This window comes from Spermophilus citellus, assembly GCF_964194105.1.
Source record: "Spermophilus citellus genome assembly, chromosome: 6".
Lineage (NCBI taxonomy): Eukaryota > Metazoa > Chordata > Mammalia > Rodentia > Sciuridae > Spermophilus > Spermophilus citellus.
The window spans coordinates 100,991,214-101,010,388 of NC_138187.1; the positions used below are offsets into that span (position 1 = coordinate 100,991,214).

General features: G+C 53.4%; 1 protein-coding gene across 4 annotated transcripts in view; it reads left to right on the plus strand.

The window, feature by feature from the left end:
• EGLN1 (egl-9 family hypoxia inducible factor 1) overlaps positions 1 to 19,175 on the plus strand; it is a 42,131-nt gene that overhangs the window by 20,002 nt on the left and 2,954 nt on the right. Inside the window, exons 2-4 of one of the 4 annotated variants that reach the window (XM_081296958.1) lie at positions 13,031 to 13,150; positions 15,983 to 16,119; positions 18,391 to 18,458. The exons of 1 other annotated variant lie outside the window; for it this stretch is intronic. In XM_081296958.1, coding sequence (XP_081153084.1) covers positions 13,031 to 13,150; positions 15,983 to 16,119; positions 18,391 to 18,458 — 325 coding nt within the window. The remainder of the gene's footprint in view (positions 1 to 13,030; positions 13,151 to 15,982; positions 16,120 to 18,390; positions 18,459 to 19,175) is intronic. 2 more of the 4 variants (XM_081296959.1, XM_081296960.1) reach the window with 2 other exon arrangements.

Consider the following 19,175-nt stretch of genomic DNA (forward strand, 5'->3'; position numbering starts at 1 on the left):
CTGACTCAGGTGCACGCCCTCACTGTTGAGCTCTGCTGTATCCTGAGCCACCAGCTTCTGGGTGCCAACTGATACCAGAGGTGCTCGATTTTCTCAGATGGGAATGGCCAAAACAAAATCGAGAGTCCCTCGACTGGCCTATGCAAACCAGGAAGGAAATGTGTCCATAACTGCAGCCCTGGGTTCCAGCTGTCAGAAGGTTTGATCAACCAAGGGCTCTGCCGGCATCAATTGGGGCTCTCCACTTTTCTAATTAGCTGTGTCTTGCAAGTTCTGTTTAGGGGACAGCAGGACACCTGGTTTTGCTGTCACCTCCTGGATGTGCACCAAGAAAGGGAGCCCCTCTGCTCCCTTGAGCACAGAAGTCCTGCACCAGCCCATTGTGCTGACTGGCTGTAGCCAGTGCTGAGCGACCCTGAGCAGCCTTGAGCCACATGTCCCCTGAAGGGTAGAGAGTAAGCCTCACTGGTATGGGGGCTGAGGACCATGGCCAGGGGTCCCCAAGGAAACAAGGCTCATGGAGGGAGACTGGAGGCAGTGGATCCTGGGGAGACAAAAGCTACTGACCACATCTGGGTGGGGTGGCCATCAGCAGAGAGTCCAGGGCTGACTGGGAGGGACAGTACGTGTCTTCTGCTGTGTCCTCACACAGCCCTTGAAGCATACGCTGCTGGGTGAGAGGACAGTGTTCGGTACACATGGACTGTGGGTGAGCGCAGACTGCAGGTAAGCGCAGACTTTGAGCACATGCTCTTCAGTAAGGGTACTGTTGGGTGAGCATACACCGCAGGTACGCCACAAGTCAGCATAGACTCTTAAAGAAGTGTGGGCTTTTTTTTTTTTTTTTTTTTTTGTTCTGGGGTGTTTAACCAGGGGAGCTTAATCACTGAGCCACACCCCCAGCCCTTTGAAAAACATTTTATTTAGAGACAGGGACTCACTGAGTTTCTTAGGCCCTCGCTAAGTTGCCCAGGCTGGCTTTGAACTCACGATCCTGCTGCCTCAGCCTCCCGAGCCGCTGGGATGACAGACTGAGCTGGACTTGTGTGCATGTGTGCTCCTGGCCTGGTCCTGCCCCAGTACAGGTGACAGTGGGTGTCACGCTGAGCTCTGCTCTACTGCAGCTCTGGCTGCCCTGCTCTCGTTGTTGTCCCCACCTTAGCTGTGTCATTGGGGAGATCAGAGACTCAGTGGAGGCAGCCAGTCACTGGGCCACCATTAGTTCCACATGGCATCTCAGTGAGGAATTGTGAGTATTGTTGAAAGACATTTGCATTAAGTGTTATCTTATAGTGGAAATTACTTATTTTTAAAATTAAATTGTTTTTTCTCTTTTCAAAATTTTTCTGCTTTATATTTTAATGTTATAAGTGTTTTTTAAATACATAGCCCTAAATTTTTAAAAATATTTATTTATTAGTTGTAGATGGACATAATATCTTTATTTTATTTTATGTGGTGTTGAGGATGGAACCCAGGGCCTCACACGTGCCAGGTGAGTGCTTTACCGCTGAGCCACAACCCCAGGCCCCTAAAATTTTATTTCTAAAACTTTTTTAAAGTTATGTAGTCATTGTTATTTATTTATTTTAGTTGTGGATGGACACAATACCTTTATTTTTTTTATTTATATTTTTATGGTGCTGAGGATCAAACCCAAGGCCTCCCACATGCTAGGCAAGCGCTCTGCCACGGAGCCCAGCCTGGCCCTAGAAGCTTCATATGCTGTCCTTGAAGGGTAAACTTTAGTGGACTTGATTCTTTTTTGTGGTGCTGGGGGCCTCCCGCATGCCAGGCCAATGGTGTACCACTTAGCTACCCACACTCGGAGGTTCATTTTTAGTGTATCTCCAGAAAGTATGAAAGCCTTTGTGTTGATCGTTAACCTTTGTAACAATTGTTTCAAAACCTTATCCAATATTTCTATATTTTACCTTTTTTGAAAAAGCTGATTTTCAAGAATTTTATTATCAGAATACTGTATTCTAAGATTGTTCTATTTATTAGAATTGAGTAGTCACAGAAAAGATAATGTCCTATCGTGTCCTTTTCTATATAATAGTGATACCGTGTTCTGGGGGCTAGACGTGGGTGGGTGAGTGATGGAGGTCAGCAGGTCCTTCCACGTGGTGTGTGAGTGATGGAGGTCAGCAGCCTTAACGTGGTGTGTGAGTGATGGAGGTCAGCAGGTCTGTCTACGTGGGTGTGTGAGTGATGGAGGTCAGCAGGTCCTTACACATGGTGTGGGGATGATGGAGGTCGGCAGATCCTTACAGTGGTGTAGGAGTGATGGAGGTCGGCAGATCCTTACAGTGGTGTAGGAGTGATGGAGGTCGGCAGATCCTTACAGTGGTGTAGGAGTGATGGAGGTCGCCAGGTCCTTGCACGTGGTATATGAGTGATGGAGGTCAGCAGGTCCTTACACGTGGGTGTTGGAATGATGGAGGTCAGCAGGTCTATCTACGTGAGTGTGGGACTGATGGAGGTCAGCAGGTCCTTAACGTGTGTGTGAGTGATGGAGGTCCGCAGGTCTTTCCACGTGGGGTGGGAATGATGGAGGTTAGTTGGCCCTTCCACGTGGTGTGTGAGTGATGGAGATGAGCAGGTCCTTCCACGTGGTTGGGAGTGATGGAGGTCAGCAGGTCCTTCCACATGGTGTGTGAGTGAGGAAGGTCAGTAGGTCCTTACATGTGGTGTGTGAGTGATGGAGGTCAGCAGATCCTTACATATGATGTGGGAGTGATGGAGGTCAGCAGGTCCTTCCACATGGTGAGATGTGATGGAGTTCAGCAGGTCCTTCCACGTGGTATGTGAGTGATGGAGGTCAGCAAGTGCTGCTACGTGGGTGTGTGAGTAATGGAGGTCAGCAGGTCCTTACACATGGGTGTGTAGAGGTGGAGGTCAGCAGGTCCTTACACGTGGTGTGGGAGTGATGGAGGTCGGCAGGTCCTTACACGTGGTGTGTGAGTGATGGAGTTCAGCAGATCCTTACACATGGTGTGTGAGTGATGGAGGTCAGCAGGTCCTTACACATGGGTGTTGGACTGGTGGAGATCAGCACGTTCTTCCACGTGGTATGGGAGTGATGGGGGTCAGCAGGTTCTTACACGTGGTGTGTGAGTGATGGAGGTCGGCAGATCCTTACACGTGGGGTGGGAATGATGGGGGTTGGCAGGTCCTTCCAGGTGGTGTGTGAGTGATAGAGGTCAGCAGGTCTTTACATGTGGGTGTTGGAATGATGGAGGTCAGCATGTCCTTACATGTGGTGTGTGAGTGATGGAGGTCAGCAGGTCCTTACACGTGGTATGTGAGTGATGGAGGTCAGCAGGTCCTTACACGTGGGTGTTGGAGTGATGGAGGTCAGCAGGTCCTTACACATGGGTGTATAGCGGTGGAGGTCAGCAGGTCCTTACACATGGGTGTATAGCGGTGGAGGTCAGCAGGTCCTTACACATGGTGTGGGAGTGATGGAGTTCAGCAGGTCCTTACTTGTGGGTATATAGTGATGGAGTTCAGCAGGTCCTTACTTGTGGGTATATAGTGGTGGAGGTCAGCAGGTCCTTACACGTGGTATGTGAGTGATGGAGGTCAGCAGGTCCTTACACGTGGGTGTTGGAGTGATGGAGGTCAGCAGATCCTTATACGTGGGTGTATTGCGGTGGAGGTCAGCAGGTCCTTACACATGGGTGTATTGCGGTGGAGGTCAGCAGGTCCTTACACATGGGTGTATTGCGGTGGAGGTCAGCAGGTCCTTACACATGGTGTGGGAGTGATGGAGTTCAGCAGGTCCTTACTTGTGGGTATATAGTGGTGGAGGTCAGCAGGTCCTTACCCGTGGTATGTGAGTGATGGAGGTCAGCAGGTCCTTACACGTGGGTGTTGGAGTGATGGAGGTCAGCAGGTCCTTATACGTGGGTGTATAGTGGTGGAGGTCAGCAGGTCCCCCCTACTCATGTTGTTGGAGTGATGGAGGTCAGCAGGTGCTGCACACTTCAGGTTCCACTGTTTCTCATTCTGCAGTGCTACTTACATTTCTTGTCCTCCTCTGTGAAGCCCTTGATTTGTTATTTGCAGGAAGCAATGTAGGACTGGAGTCAGGCGTTCTGGGGTTTGACCTGTGAGTTCCCATCTCTGGGTTGGGTGGGACCTTTTGGGCCTCCCAGTGTGCTGCCCCTGCCTGGTGGAAAGCAGTCCTGGGCTGGGCAAGAAGGTCGTGGGTCAGGTCCCTGGCTCTAGGGATGAGGATTCAGCCTGGGATTTGGTCTGAGTCCTGGTCACATGGAGTGCGGGCAGAAACAGGATGAACTTCCTGCCTCTGCAATGGTCTCCCCTTCTTCAAGGGGCTTGTGCAGGGTTGAGGGCAGCCAATTCCTCATGTGATCCCAGCAGCGCTTCGTGAGTGGCGTTAGCTGGGAGGCATTTCACTGGGCACATACCTAGCCACAAAGAAACAGAGACAGGAAGTGCCACATAGAACAGGGGCCACAGCTGGGCGGGGAGCCCTCAGGCCTGCTTATGCCTTGCTGACTGCCAGACATGTGACTACCAGTCAACTCCTCAGGGCCCTCATCCTTCTTTCTGGAAGGAGTGATATGGAGTAGACCTCTTCAGCAGCTACTGTGGGGACAGAATGGGATAATAAAGACCAAACTGAGGTCTGGGGCTGGGGCTTAGTGGTAGAGCGTTCACCTAGCATGCTCAAGGCCACATAAAAAAGGAAATAAATAAAATAAAGGTGTTAGGTCCAGCTATAACTAAAAAAAAGACCAAACTGGCCACAGTGCCTGGCACATAGTGAGTGCTCCCAGTCGTGATGGCGCAGGTGTTTGTGGAAGAAGAAAGGAGTCAAGATCATGGAGCACCTGGCTGTGTTCCCATGCTAACCTTTCAAGGGACACAGTGCCCCAAGCACATGGCTCCTCTGGGTCTGTGGCTGTCGGGCTCAGCTGGCACCAGAGCTGTCCACACACCAGCCTCTGTGACCGGCACTTCCCGTGTGCTAGTTTGTTGGAGTGATGGAGGTCAGCAGGGGTACCAGAGATTGAACTCAGGAGCACTCAGCCCCTGAGCCATATCCCCAGTCCTATGTTAGCTTTGCCAGTGGCATCTTGCTGTGGTCTTCCCTTCCCCGGGCAAGGGAGGTGGAGCACGGAGCGGTGGGAAACTGACCCAGAGTGACTTAGCCGGGGAGCGGCAGTCAATGGTGGTCGGGGTGATGCGCCGAGGACAGCCTCCATGTCCTCGGTCTCTGTCCCTCCTGCTACTCCACACTGCCTTCCGTGGAGCGGGGAGCAGTTTTGCCAGCCAGGACACACACCTGAGTTGTGTCCTGTTGACTCGGCCCTGTGTGCCTGAGACCACAGCCTGCCAGGATGCGTGTCCTCTGGGCCACCCGCCCCCTGCGCAGTTCCTGCTGTGCCTGGCCTGCACCTTTGGTCCCTCATTTTGTTTTTTATTTTGGGGGGGGGGTACCAGGGATTGAACTCAGGAGCACTCAGCCACTGAGCCATATCCCCAGCCCTATTTTTTTTTAAGTTTTTCTTGTACTCGTAGCTGGACACACCTGTATTTTTATTTATTTATTTTTGCGTGGTGCTGAGGATCCAGCCCAGCACCTTACATGTGTTAGGCGAGCACTTTGGACTGAGCCCCAGCCCCAGTCCTATTCTGTGTTTTATTTAGAGATGGGACCTCACCACGATGCTTAGCGTCTAGCTTTTGCTGAGGCTAGCATCTGCCCTGCTGGCTCCAGAGTGCTGGAGTCAAAGTGGCCTTGCTGACAGTTCATGGTAAGCTCCAGCCTCCATGCGGCCTCCCCCTCTCTTCTCTTCATTGGCCAAAAGCTTGGGGCCACCTTGTGTCTCATACTCCTATGCCAGTCTTTCTGGAAATACTGCTCATCCTGCCTTCAAAAGGGAACAAGCATCCGGCCACTTGGCACCTGTGGTCTGAGCAGTCATCCGACATCCCAAATGACTGAGCTTGGAGCTGGGCTCTGTGGCAACTTAGCTGGTGACCGAGTGAGTGCCCATATCCCTGGGCAGCTCCCAGGGGATGGTGAGCTGCTCAATCCTGGCATGACTGCCCCTCTTACCATCTCCGTGCCCGGCCCTTCCCCATCTTGTCCAGGTCTCCTGCTGTCCCCTCCTCTCCAGCTCCTGTCCTCGAAGCACCAGGCGCCACGCCTCCAGGGCTTTACACCAGCCAGCCTGCGCCCTGCACACTCCTCCTCCGTCCCTTTCAGGCTTGCTCAGGTGTCAGGTCACCTGGCCCTGGGAACACACTGCCCCTCAGCATCACATCCCCTTCACCTCTTCATTATACTGTCTTCTAACGACGTCTTGTGCTATATACTGACCGGCTTTGTGTCCCTTCTCCTGCTAGAGCAGGCTCCTTGGAGGGAGATCCTTTTTGTCTTTCTGTCATTATTATATCCCAACATCCAGAATGGGGCTGCCCATGTGGCAGGTGTTCAGTCGGTGCCTGCTGAAGGAATTAGTGCATCCCGGAGGGAGGGAGGGAGGGGGACAGATGATTTGCCCTGCAGGGGAGTGAACCCAGAGAAGCTCTACCACTGAGCTGACCCCAGCCCCTTTAGTTCATTATTTTGAGTTAGAGTCTTTCTAAGCTGCCCAGGCTGTGCCCCACCATTGAGCCACACCCCCGCCCCCGCCCTTTTCACTTTTTATTTTGAGACAGGGTCTCGCTGAGTCCTCCAGGCTGGCTTCGTCCTCGGGAGCCTCCACCCCTGGTGGGTTCTGCCATCTTCCTGTGCTGTAGTCCGTCCTCCCTCTCCATTCCCACCATGCACTCCAGCCTTGTTGCTCTCCACTCTTGTTCCATGTCATCTCGACAGGTAGCCTGAGTGACATTTGTGAAATTGAGATATGATTTTTTAAAAAATTACAATTCCAAACTCTTTGCCAACCAGGGTGGAGAGGAAAAAGGAGAGGCTTCAGGCCTCACCCTGTACTTGGGACCTATGATTCAAGATGGAGCGTCTGGGGGGCTCTGTGCTGCCCAGGTGGAGCGTCTGGGGGTCTCTGTGCTGTAGGCTGCAGCCCAGGTGACCTCTGGCAGGTTAGAGATTCCTGCTCTGCCCAGGAGGTGGACTCCTCAGCCAGTGCTGCCTCCCCACTTCCCCTGCCAGCCATGTTGCATTTGGGACTTCTCTCTGGACACAGCATCACCCCCCCCCTGCTCCCGCCCCTCCCCCCGCCCCGCCCTTCCCAGTGTAAACACTGCTCCCTCTGCTTGGAGTCTAACCTGCTCTGGCAGACTTATTTCTGGATCTGCTCGCTGGTCACTTTCTCTATAATGTCTTTCCTGATACCATTCCTGTGACAGAGGTGACTGCACCTTTGCTCTTAGGCGTCTTGTGACGGGCCTCAGCAACACTTGTTCTCTGGGTCTTTTCCAGAGCTGCTGCTGATGTCCAGTGTCTCCCACTAAATGCATGACCTGATCTTCCCAGCCCAGCTTCTCAGTGCGTTACTATGAGTGCCAAACCCACTGAGCCTGGCGCATGTGCAGACCTGTGTTAGCAAGCAGACTCCAACAGCCTTACTTAGCGCTCTCAAGCTGGATGAGGTCCCTACTCTGCATCTTATGGGACCTCAGTGCACATCTTCTCTGGGAGATTTATTCAAGACGGAGGTGCCCCTCTGGCTTTGGATTCAGCTTACTCCAAGTGGGATCTGGCAGTAGAATTCCCTGGAGGCGGATGAACTACAGAACCATCAGGGACCTCAAGGTCTGGGTGCAGACTCAAGAGTGGACCACCAGGGCTCTGGTAGGAGCAGGGCCAGGGATAACATCGGGGCAAACCACTCTTTCTGAAGCTGCAGGGACTTTTAACCTCCATCTGCCCATCAGATCCCTGGCTTGGGGACAGCAGGACACTGGCCTCGCTGCAGTGAGGTGGGTTGGAAGCTCTCTGGTACCACCGTGCGTTTGCGTGTTGACTGACTGTATGAACCATGGTGGGGGGGGGTTGCCGTCTGCCTTCCTGCTTAAGTAAGTACCTCATATTAAAATACGCTACAGGAGCACAGGAAGGATGCAGAAGCTGTCACTGTGTTATCTGGTGGCAGCTGGGAACAGAAGAGCTCTCAGACATGAGTAGAGAAAGGATGAGCAGCTGACAGGAAGTGGGTATGGGCAGGAGTGGGCAGTCCAGAGTTGCATGGCCGAGAAGTGTGAGAAGGTTTTCTTTTTTTGCAAATGTAAGATGTAATCAAAACATTAAAAAGACAAATTTTTACTTATCATATTGAGCAGTTTCTTAAAGAATCAAGCTTAATGTCTGGGGCTGACAACAGTAGGCAGCAGTGGCCTGGCTGAGAGCCAGTGGGCAGGAGTGGCCCCCGGGAACGTGGGTGAGTGTTGTGACTCCCCACCCGTCGTTCAGTGGTCAGGAGGCATCGGGGTGTTCCGGAGGGTAGTCCCCAAACCACCATCAGGCGCAAGGCTGAGGAAACCTCCTCTGACCTTCATTCACAGCGGAAAAAGACTCAGCTAAACATTGGTGGGAGTCAGTGATGGTATGCTGGCCGCGGCCACTTGGCCACCACGTTGCTGTGATGGGGGATGTTGGCCTCAGGGAGCACCTCAGAATCGGGCCTGTGTCCTCGCCCTCCCACACTGCTGGCAGCCACAGAAGACGGCCCCCAAGTCCACATCTCCAGCCAGGGCCCCAGAGCTGTAGACTGGCATCCCTAGCTGCCCTCAGAGGAACCGCGTCCCCAGATGAGCCTTTCCACCCAGACCTGTGTCCCCTGCAGCCTGGACCCAGGCACACCTTCTGCCCCTGTCCACCTGCTGAGGCTTTTCTCATGCTCCACTCTGGCCCCCCACCCTCCCAGGGCTGTCTTTTTCCCAGGCTGTGTTCTACCTGGTCTTTCCCTGTTGCTCTTCCCCACGTCCATCTCAGAGGCCACTGCTATGTTTCTGAGGCACAATTCTGACCATATTGCCCTTACCCCCAAAATGAGGGATTCCTTGTGCATATTGAACACATGACATGCTCCTTAATGGGGCATTTAGGGCCAGCCCTGTCACCCTAGCAACTCGGGACGCTGAGGCAGGAAGATGCAAGTTTGAGGCCAGCCTCAGCCACCTAGTGAGACCCTGTCTTACAAGTAAAAAGGGTTAGGGGTGTATCCCAGTGGTAGAGTCCCTGATTCAATCCAGCAAAAATGAAGTGAAGGCACTTTGAGGCTTGTCTGCAGTCCACCCACACTCTGCCTTTGTCCCCAGGACTGTGTGCAGCAGTCAGCAGGCACTGCACCTTCCGTGTTTCCCGGCCTCTAAGCCTTCACTAAGGGCCCGCTCTTGACAGTTGCCTCTGCTTTTGCTGCAAAGCTTGCTGTGGGTCTGTCCCTCTGGGACTTGTTTGTGCCTTCCTTCTGTGACGGGGCTGGTCCAGAGCCATGCCTGCTCCCTGCCCTCCTCCCTCCCTCCAGGACCCGGGCTCAGGAGTCCAGTGGTCATGGTGCTCTTCCTGCTCATAGCATTGTAGCTCCTTAGCAAACAGGGAGTCACGTGGCCTGTCCCTCCTCCTGAGCCCCACCCACTGTGCTAAATGAGGTCAGAAGCAAGTAAGTGACTTCAGTGACATTTTTGATTGAATATTTTACCGAACGAGACTGAGCTAAACTGAACAAGTAAAGAGCCTCGCTTTTAAACTGGGAGGACTCTTGCAGAAAACTCCCACTTGCCTCAGTCCTGCTCTCCTAAGGACCTTCCTCTCATGGAGCCACTTCTGTAGGCCTCTGGCTGGTGGCGGGTGAGTATGGAGCCTTCCTGGGCCTTCCTGTGTCCAGGCTGGCTGTGTTGCCATCCACCCCAGCCGTCAGGTCCACCCCAGCCATGAGGTCAACCCAGCTGTGAGGTCCACCCCAGCCATGCAGGCCTCTGAGGAGCTGGGGAGGACTCCTGCCCATGTCCCTGTCCCACCTCTGCCCTTTCAACCTGGCAGAGGTCCTGCTGGGCATCTGTGAATGGGGAAGATTCCTGGTGCCTGCCCCCGAAGGTGGCCATGAGGAAGTGAGAGGAGGGTCTCTGCACTGGTGCCTAGGCAGCCTGTATGAGCAGGATCATCTGAACCTTTCCCCTCATTCAGGGTGGACGTGGCTTGGTGACCACAGTGTAGTCCTCTTAGCTGTCAGTTTCTATTTTTAAATAATTCTCTTCAGAAAGTGGGAGAGCCCCAACCAGAGCTGGAGCAGCAGCCCTATCAGGCCTGTCTCCCCACTGAGCCTCCCATGGACACCTTGGTGCGGGCAGTAACGCCTGCGACCCCAGAGGGACAGCCGGCGGCTCGTCCTCCCCTCGGTTCTGGAGTGCAAAGCAGAGCTGCGGTGTTTCTGGTCTTGAAGATGCACTGTTGTCCTGCGTGTTCTCATGCACAGGGGGACTACGGGTCGTGTATGTCTCAAAGGTTGGAGCAGGTTTTCCCCACAGGAAGCTGAGGCAGACAAGGCTGGTGTCCCTGCCAGGTGGCAGATGAGGACTGAGACATCAGCATCTCATGGGGAAAGGCTGGTGTCCCTACTAGGTGGCAGATGAAGGTTGTGGCATCAGCACCTCAGGGGAATTAACCTCGCTGCTTGTCTTCTGGAACCAAGCTGTGCTGTGCTTGCTCTGTTTTTTGACAAAGCCACCACGTAGCCTTTCCTAGACTGGTATTGGAAGCCGGTCGAGTTGGCAGGTTAAATGCAGCCCGGTGGTGCCCCATCCCTCTACTGACATGTTCTCAGTGTCCCCAGAGCAGAAGACATGTGCTGGCGGTGGCCACTCTGAGAAGCACGTGTAGAGATAGGTACCAGGTACGTCAGGGACTGGGGAACTCAACGTACTCTACGAGTCTGAGACGTGCACCTTTTCTTTTTAAAGTCTCACCTGGAGTTTAGGTGTAGGAAACAGCTACACCCTGCCCTGGTGGATGGTCAGGCAGGACCTCGCCTGGCCTCTCATTTCCCGGGGTGGCCCCAGTCCCCACCTGGAACAATTGTTCTGGGGTGCTGGGCTCCTCCTGATCACTGCTGAGAAGCTCCTGGCTCCCAGGTCCTGGTGCCTTGCTGGATGTGCTCACCTTGGGTGCTGCCTACTCACAGCTGCCTGGCGTTCCCCTGACTCATCCATCTGGATCCCTCACAGTCCTGTGGTCTCTGCCCTCAGAAGATCCTCTTGGCCGTTCTCTTGGGCTTGGCCTCCTTCATCTCCTTGTGGAACTTGCAGCCCATGTGGTCTCGGTGCTGGCTGGCCTGAGGTTGTGGTGTTCGGGCACATGGCTCCAGCGCCAGCCTCCTGCACCCACATGTCTGCTGGCTCACGACCTCCCCCCTGGCTATCTTTGAGTTCTTGAAGGTGGTAGCTATGGCCTCGTCCGTGTCACCTCAATTGTCACGTGTGAACCACGTGGGGCGCCTGGCGAGCGGTGGGCCCCACTTGGTACCATGCAGGTGATGCTGGGTTTGCCATAGCCCTCCTGGTCACAGGAGGTTAGATGGCTCCTCCCTGACTCTGAACGCTTCAGAGTGCTATCCACGGTGCTCATCTCGGCTTGCCCTAGGCCTGCAGCCCATGGGCTGGTGCCCTCTCTGGCCTCCTGCGGCTGCCCTGCCCAGGCTGGGCTCCTGTCATCTTATGGAGAGACGCTTCCCATTGCCTAGCTTCCTCACGTGTCCAGGGGCCCACCCAGAGGCAGATTCTAGGGTTGGGTTGTGTGCGGGACTTTGTTTTATCCTCCACATGGGCCTGGTGTGCGTCCTGCACACAGGTGTGGAGTGGAGGGAGGACTTTGCTTTCCTTCTCAGCAAGAGGGGCGGGCAGAGGCCTGAATCCATGGTCCCAGAGGAGATTGTTGTACAGAGGTCTTGGCCTCCTGTCTGGGCTCCTGGTCTTGGGAGCCAAGAGCGCCCAGGCCGGCCACACTGTCCCTCTGGCGCCCTCTGGCCCTTTTCTGTGGTCTGCTCTGGGAGCCTGGCTCTGGCAGCTGGTGATGCAGAATGGCACAGGCTCCTGCTTCCCGGGGGCTCCTGAGCCCGCCATCCCCATGCTGCTTTCCCCGCCGTTCCCCAGCACTGCCAGCAGAGTCAGGAGGAGCAGAGGCATGGTGTAGGGTGGTCAGCAGGTGCCGATGAAGAGCAGTAGGTCCAGGAAGTGAGGTTTCAAAGGATTCTCGGAGATGTAGCCACCAAGATGCTGTAGCTGGGAAGCGGAGCATGAATTTTAAAAATCAGCATCCTTTGCCCTAAATGTCCTGGTACAGTAATTTAACATTCGAAAGCTCTGCACTGGTCCATCAGCTCCAATACCTGAAGAAGGGCTTTCAAGAGCAACCGGCACCTTGAGCATCTTTTTTTTTTTTTTCCTGATAATTCCTGGGAATTGTTCTCAGATGACTTTACCATTTTCAACCGACTTTTATGCATACACCTGGAGGGTTCTGTTTGGGGTCTCTCCCTCATTCTGTGTAACTCCCCCCCGGGTTCTGCAGTATGTAGTGTTATAAACGGAGCCAAAAAATGGTCTAATGATCTGAAGAGGGTTAGTCACAGGTGAATTAATGTATTCTTTTTTTAATCACTGACATTATGTGGACTGATACTTTAGTTGACAGTCTGGATTGTGCCTACCGAACTGGTGCCCTCCAGAGCATCGGGGTTTCTGGGAGGGTCCATCTGTCAGATGAATGAGTGTCCTGAGGCAGCTCAGAGAGAACCCCCAGGGGCAGGACAGCTTGCCTGGCCTTGATCCTTAGTACGTGGGAAAGTCAGGACGTGGGGCCCTAAAACCCTTTGCCCTGTGCTGTTCTGAGTAGGGTGCTGGCTTGTGACCTCCATGGTGGGACAAGGGTGCTGTCTACAATGGTGCAGCTGTCCTGTGTTCTTGATGAGGGCCAGTGGTAGAAAGGCTTTCCTTCTGTCCGTCGAGAGTGTGACTTGGACAGAAGCAGCTGTTTCTGAGGAGGGGTTTCATATCCCTTCTGTTCATCCACGGACTTTAAATCATTTCGTTATTGCAGGCCATGGTTGCTTGTTACCCCGGCAACGGGACAGGTTACGTGCGGCACGTTGATAACCCAAACGGAGATGGAAGATGTGTGACGTGCATATACTATCTGAATAAAGACTGGGACGCCAAGGTATGCAGCCTCATCGAGCATCTGTCTTCTCACACATATTAACGTTCATGCTTCCCCTGGGCCACACTGTCTAACACGTGGGATAATTAGATTCTCCCTTAAATTTTCTTCAGTCCCAGTATTAGGAATGGAGTTTTGTAAATTGAAACAAGTGTGAATGTATTTGGAACTGGATACTGATGTGTCTCAGACACCAAGGGCCTGTAGGTGACAGTGTGGTGTTGTGCACTTGAGCCTCCCAAGGGCAGGGGCTGGGGCAAGAGGGCCCGGGCTGACCTCCAGTGCTGTAGGCGAGAACGTGAAGAGAGTTGATCTCGTATTCAGGGTTCTCACCATGGGAAAAGAAAGGGGGCGCCGCGGACACTGGAAGCATTGGGAGGGAGGGATTTTATCGCCATGGGTGGGCCTTGGGTCCCTGCATGTTGTGTCCTGTTCCATCCAGTGGAATTCATTAAATATGGGTACCTTTTGGTGTATTGATTATTCCTCAATAAGGCTGCATGAAAAGGTACTATTTTATCTTTAAAAATGAATTGTTATTCCAGATAGTGAAGGATCTATCTAGAATTTTAACTTTTACAGAAGTGACCTTATTAAAATAACTTCCTTTAAATAGTTTTTACAAGAACACTTCTTGGAACAATTGTTTGTCAGGGTTTTGGTGGTGATCACCAGCAGTCGTTAGGAAGCACCAGCTGCTCTGAGTTGGCTGAGGCATGTAGTGCTGCCCTTGCAGGCCAAGGCGAGGTTGTGTCCCTCCCTCATCCCAGGCTGACAACCCTGGGAGGCCGGGTAGAATCGCGGCGTGAGCGAGCTCTTGTTTTAAATGTGTGTTCCTTTCATGTCGTTAACCTTAGGTGATTTTCAGACATGCCACATGTTCCCGCATTGCAGGCTGCTTCAACTGACTATGCTGGGTGATTTTTTAAAATCTAAAGAATAACATTTAACAGAAAAGTGAATGCGTGCAGGTCATAGAGTTTCATAGAATAAACGTGCTTCTGTAGCCAGGGCGATTTTAAAAACCAAATAGCCTTTAGAGCCCAGATCGTTGCCCAGTGCACACAGGGAGGTGACCCGGTGCTGGGTGTGTGGAGCCTGTCCCGAGAAGCAGGTCCAAGTGGAAGGTGCTCTCGGGGCTGCAGCTGCCCCCAGGATGTTCTGATTCAGAGCTCCCTTTGTCCTGGTCCAAGTTCAAGGTGGAGAGAAGTTCACTGCTAAGCAGATTCTGTAGCATATGTCACAAGCCTGGTCCTGCTACCTGTCGCTGAGTTTGAAATGGGAAGTTCATGTGGTGGCTCGCCTCAAGCCCAGGACACAGAGCAGGTGGCATGGCCTCAGGCAGAACCTGAAGATTGACTTTCTGGTCAGATTTTGAGGTTAACAGGAAGCCAGAGACAAGTTCGACCAACACCTAGCTTCTGGATCTTGTTAGGGGCTCTGTCTCTTGTGTCCTAGTCAGGCCGTGATGCACAGGCAGAAAGCCACCTGTGGAGTTTTTGTGAGTAGAGCAGTCCATGCCTTGCGAGTGGGCCCTGAGGGTAGACAGTGTACAGTTGCTGTCCTGGGAGCTGGGTCAGAGCAGAAAGGGCACAGCCCTCGGAGGGCGCACAGTTCAGCAGAGGACCAGGAAACAGCCAGTTGGGCTATCAGGAAGTTCCCAAGGAAGAGTGGAAGTGTTGGCCAGCACTGCTCCTACAGGATCTTGGTAGGCACCTGCCCGGGCCCAGCAACTGTCCCCAGAGGGCAGGCCCAGGAAAAAGGGACGTTCTCCGCCCCAGTCTGATGCCTAGGGACTCAGGGACAACAGGACCTGAGGGAGGCGGGCCAGGATCCCAATAGCTGGCACCTTGTCACTGGGGACAAGCCCCCTGGGCACATCCTCTGGGAGCACAGCAGGTTTTCCGGGGGAGTTCTTGCTGTGCTCAGCCATGCCATGGTCTATGCCAGGCGTTACAGCTCCCTCCCACCATGGAGGTCCTCCTGCTTATGGGCGCAGGTCCTTGGGTTTGCTCCCTGGTGGGTGCCTTTTACTAAAGTAAAACACAGGGGCCTGGGCTCTCTGCCTTGTCCCCTGCTCTCCACCTGGGGCCACATGGCTCCCAGAGCAGCTGATGCTCAGTCAACACTGAGATGACCCCAGACAGAGAGTGGTGTGTTCAGGAAAATAAGAACAGCCTTAGGGTTGGCCTTGAGGGCACTGGTCACCTGTCGTCTGGCCTGGACAGGGAGCCCATGGGCTGATGGTGACAATGAGCAGAGCCACTTCTGCCCTGTGTGCCGCTTCTTTTTTTTTTTTTTTTTATTCTTTTATCACACGCCCCGCCACGAAGGGACCGCCGGGCACCCCCTCCGGGCGGCCGCCAGCGGCGGGATGCGGCACGCACCCTGACTGGGGGTTGTGTGCCGCTTCTTAGGAGGCACTAAGTTTGTGACTGTCCTAGCAAGTGTCCTTGAACTGTGGAACCCAGTGTTCATGTGAGAGAGGGAGCCCTTGGGTTACTGCTGACCAGCCATCAGGGTGTCTTGAGCAGCCATTAGCTTATAAGTAAGTCGTATTCACTGCTTTTCAAACTCTCAAGAATCATCTGAGGGCTTTTGAAGTCAAACTATTTGTCGGCTTCGTCAGGTCTTTAAAGCTCCCAAGGCCAGGGTGGGCTGTCATTGCCTCAGTGAGGCCCCTAGAAGCCCGACTTACCTTTGCACCTTGTCGACGGAGATAACCCCTGAGTGATCCCGCTCCGAGTTTGACATGGGAGGTGGCCTTTTCCCTCTGGGTTCAGTCTGGAGCACCTCTGCTGTTTGTACTCACACATTTGGCTCTCTCCCTAGGTAAGTGGAGGGATACTTCGAATTTTTCCAGAAGGCAAAGCCCAGTTTGCTGACATTGAACCCAAATTTGATAGACTGCTGTTTTTCTGGTCTGACCGTCGCAACCCTCATGAAGTACAACCAGCATATGCTACAAGGTAGTATCCCTTACAAAAGCATGGTCAGGGTGGTGGGGCAGGAAGGGGATGGCAGGTGAATGGCACCCAGGTATGGTGGGGCAGGGGACGGCAGGTTGAACGGGGAGCTTCCCACAGGTCCCTTTGACTCGCCAGGCCTCCATCACGCCATCATCACCTTGTGCGGGGTTATCCCCAGTTAGTACTGAACGCTGTGCCCAGACACAAAGTGTTCAGTCTGAGGCAGTCTCTTTATGTGGGCAGGACGGGAAGCACAGGCCTCCCCATCCCCAGCCCTGGCTGCTCTGTGTGCCTGCTAACTGTCTGTCCCTTGGTGAGAACATTTCACTTGAGCATACAAAGGTAGGGAAGCAAAAGGCAGGTTTTCAGGGGTGGTAAAGAGACCAAAAAGAGGGAGTGTGGGAAAATGGACAAGAGTAGAAAAATCAGAGGTGACCAGTGTGGAAGTGAGGAGGAAAGGGGATGCAGGAGGCGGGCGTGGGGTGGCGGGCACTTGCATGGCTGTCCCAGTAAGCAGCATTGCTCCCTGGGCTTCTCAACAGAGGGGAGCATTTGAACTGGTTACATTTAATGCATTCTTTAAATGTGGTCTGTTTTTACCATGTGTGATTCAATTAAGACGTGTAGATTGTTTGACTAGAAGATTCTACAGACATTCTTATGAAAGTCCGCATTGGTAGAAGACAGTCCTGTTTCCTGGATACTTCCTCCCTGCTAGGGAGGGGGCTCTTCATGCTCTGGTGAAACTGTAGCCCTGACCAGCCAGTGTGGGGGCTGGGCGAGGTGTGCTGGCCCCAGCAGGGCTGCCCCTCGCTGTATGGGGCACTGGGATTGCTGGTGCTCAGCGTCCTCTGTGCTCTAGCATCCTCCCTCCTTTCTGACCATGCTGCCTCTGTATTTCCATGGGCCACTGGTAATCCAACTTTATCCTTATTAAAACATAAAAAATTCAAAATTCACGCGTTTTCACAAACTGGGTGGCAAGCTGGGTGGTGTGTGGCGTCATAACTGGACCCCAGTGAGGATGGGGTTGCATTGGTGGCTTGCTGAGCCCCACCTCCACCCCCACTGCTCTCTGACTAGTCCTGACCCAGGATCTGCTTCACAGGCCTTCCTTTCTGTGGAGTCTGAGTTTGGCTGGATAATGTACCACCTAGATGAAGAAATGAGAGTCATTTTGGGTAGTGAAAAATGCCAGGTGGTGTGGAGGACGAGTGCCTAGGAGTGGCAAGGAGGAGAAGGCCATAGTGAGCCAGGCAGAGGAGGCAGGTGGTCTGCTGCTAACCTGGGCATGGCAGGCAGCCCAGGAGAACACAGGACTCTCAAAGGCACTCCATGGGAGGACAATGACAGGTGGTAGCTTGCAGCATTTCTGTAAGCACTGGGGCTCTCAGGGATTGGGTGTAGTCATCAGAACTCCAATTATGACGTAGTTATAGATTAGGGCATGAGCAAAAGGCAAGATCATCCATCTGAACCCCTTGCCGGGTACCTCGGCTGCCCAAGAGAATAGAAGCTGCTTGTGGTAAGAAGGGTTGTGGTACCCTACGAGGGAGGGTGGGGCCAGGAGCCTGGGTCTTACCTGGGACCTTGGCTGCAGACAGACCTGTGCACCACAGTGTCCCCAGAGCTGCTGGTGGCTCTGCGGTGCACTACTTCTCAGATAATTTGCTGTCTGTCTCTGGCCTGTGTTGCTCCCCTGTGAACACTGGCCAGGATCCACAAGATGTTCAGCCGATGGCAGCATCATCCTGGGGAAGGGGACTGGAACATGTTTTCACTCCTGTACATGTTCCTATGTGTTCCCAGCGGGTGGAACTGTGTGTACTGGATGGTCAGTAAGCCAGGAGTCTGTCATCTGTGTGTGGAATAAGTCTTGAGAAGTCTTTCAGGAAAATGAAGTTCAGCCAAACTGCAGGCATCAAACACGGTGTGATGGTTTTTGGTAAAAACCCCAGAAGCTTATCAGTGCCTTGTGAATCCCAGCTGTGGCCTCTGGGTTGTCCCTGATAGCACGGTGTGCAGGGGTCATCCCTCTCCTTGTGGCACTCAGGTGGCCCCCTTTCTGCCTGCTTCTGGCTAGGGGGTGCTAGGAGAGGCAGGAACTCTCACTCTCAGGCTACTGGTGAGCGAGACGGCACGTCACCCCGTGTTCCTCGTGTCGTCCAGGCCAGGCACGGCAGTGGCGTGGTGAGTTGCTGACCTGTTGTCATGGCACATACCACTGTCCCCCTTGTGACCATTCTTATCCTATTCTGAATTTTCTTTTAGGTACGCAATAACTGTTTGGTATTTTGATGCAGATGAGCGAGCTCGAGCTAAAGTAAAATATCTAACAGGTAACGTCATTTGGGGCCAGGGAGCTCTGATGCAGAGATGTCTGGGACCAGGGGGCATGTGCAGAAAGCCCAGGAACTTTGCTCACTCGGGAGCACCCCCTGTGCTGTCGGTCCTTCATGCCTTCAGTTAAAGCAAGACTCTGTGTGTGTGTGCGTGTGTGTACGAGAGAGAGAGAGAGAGAGAGAGAGAGAGAGAGAACACGTATTTGTATGAGTGTGTGCAGCGTGTGTGTGTGCGCTCAAGAGGGTGTGTGTGTGCGCACGCCTGTGTGTATGAGTGCATGCAGTGTGTGAGTGTGTGTATCCACGCCTATGTGTGGTGCTAGGGATCCAACCCAGGCCCTGCATGTGCTAGGGGAGCGCTCTACCACTGAGCTACACCCTAGCCCTAAAAAGGATTGAAGTCATCCTTGCTGTCATCTTTTTTGTGGTACTGGGGATGGAACCCAGGAGGGCTGTGTCACTGAGCCCCATCCCCACCCCACCCCTGTGCCTTTTTTATATTTTATTATTTTGAATCAATTCTCCGTTGCCCAGGCTGGCCTCAGACTTGCAATCCTCCTGTGTCAGCCTCTCAAATTCAGGGATTCTGGGCTGTGCCAGAGTGCTTGGCTTCGCTTTATCTTTAGCCAGCAGAACCTTCCGAGGATGAGGCAAGTTCCGAGGAAGTCATTCAAGCTAAGCCGAGTCTCTGTGACTGTCCTTTTCAGTCACCGG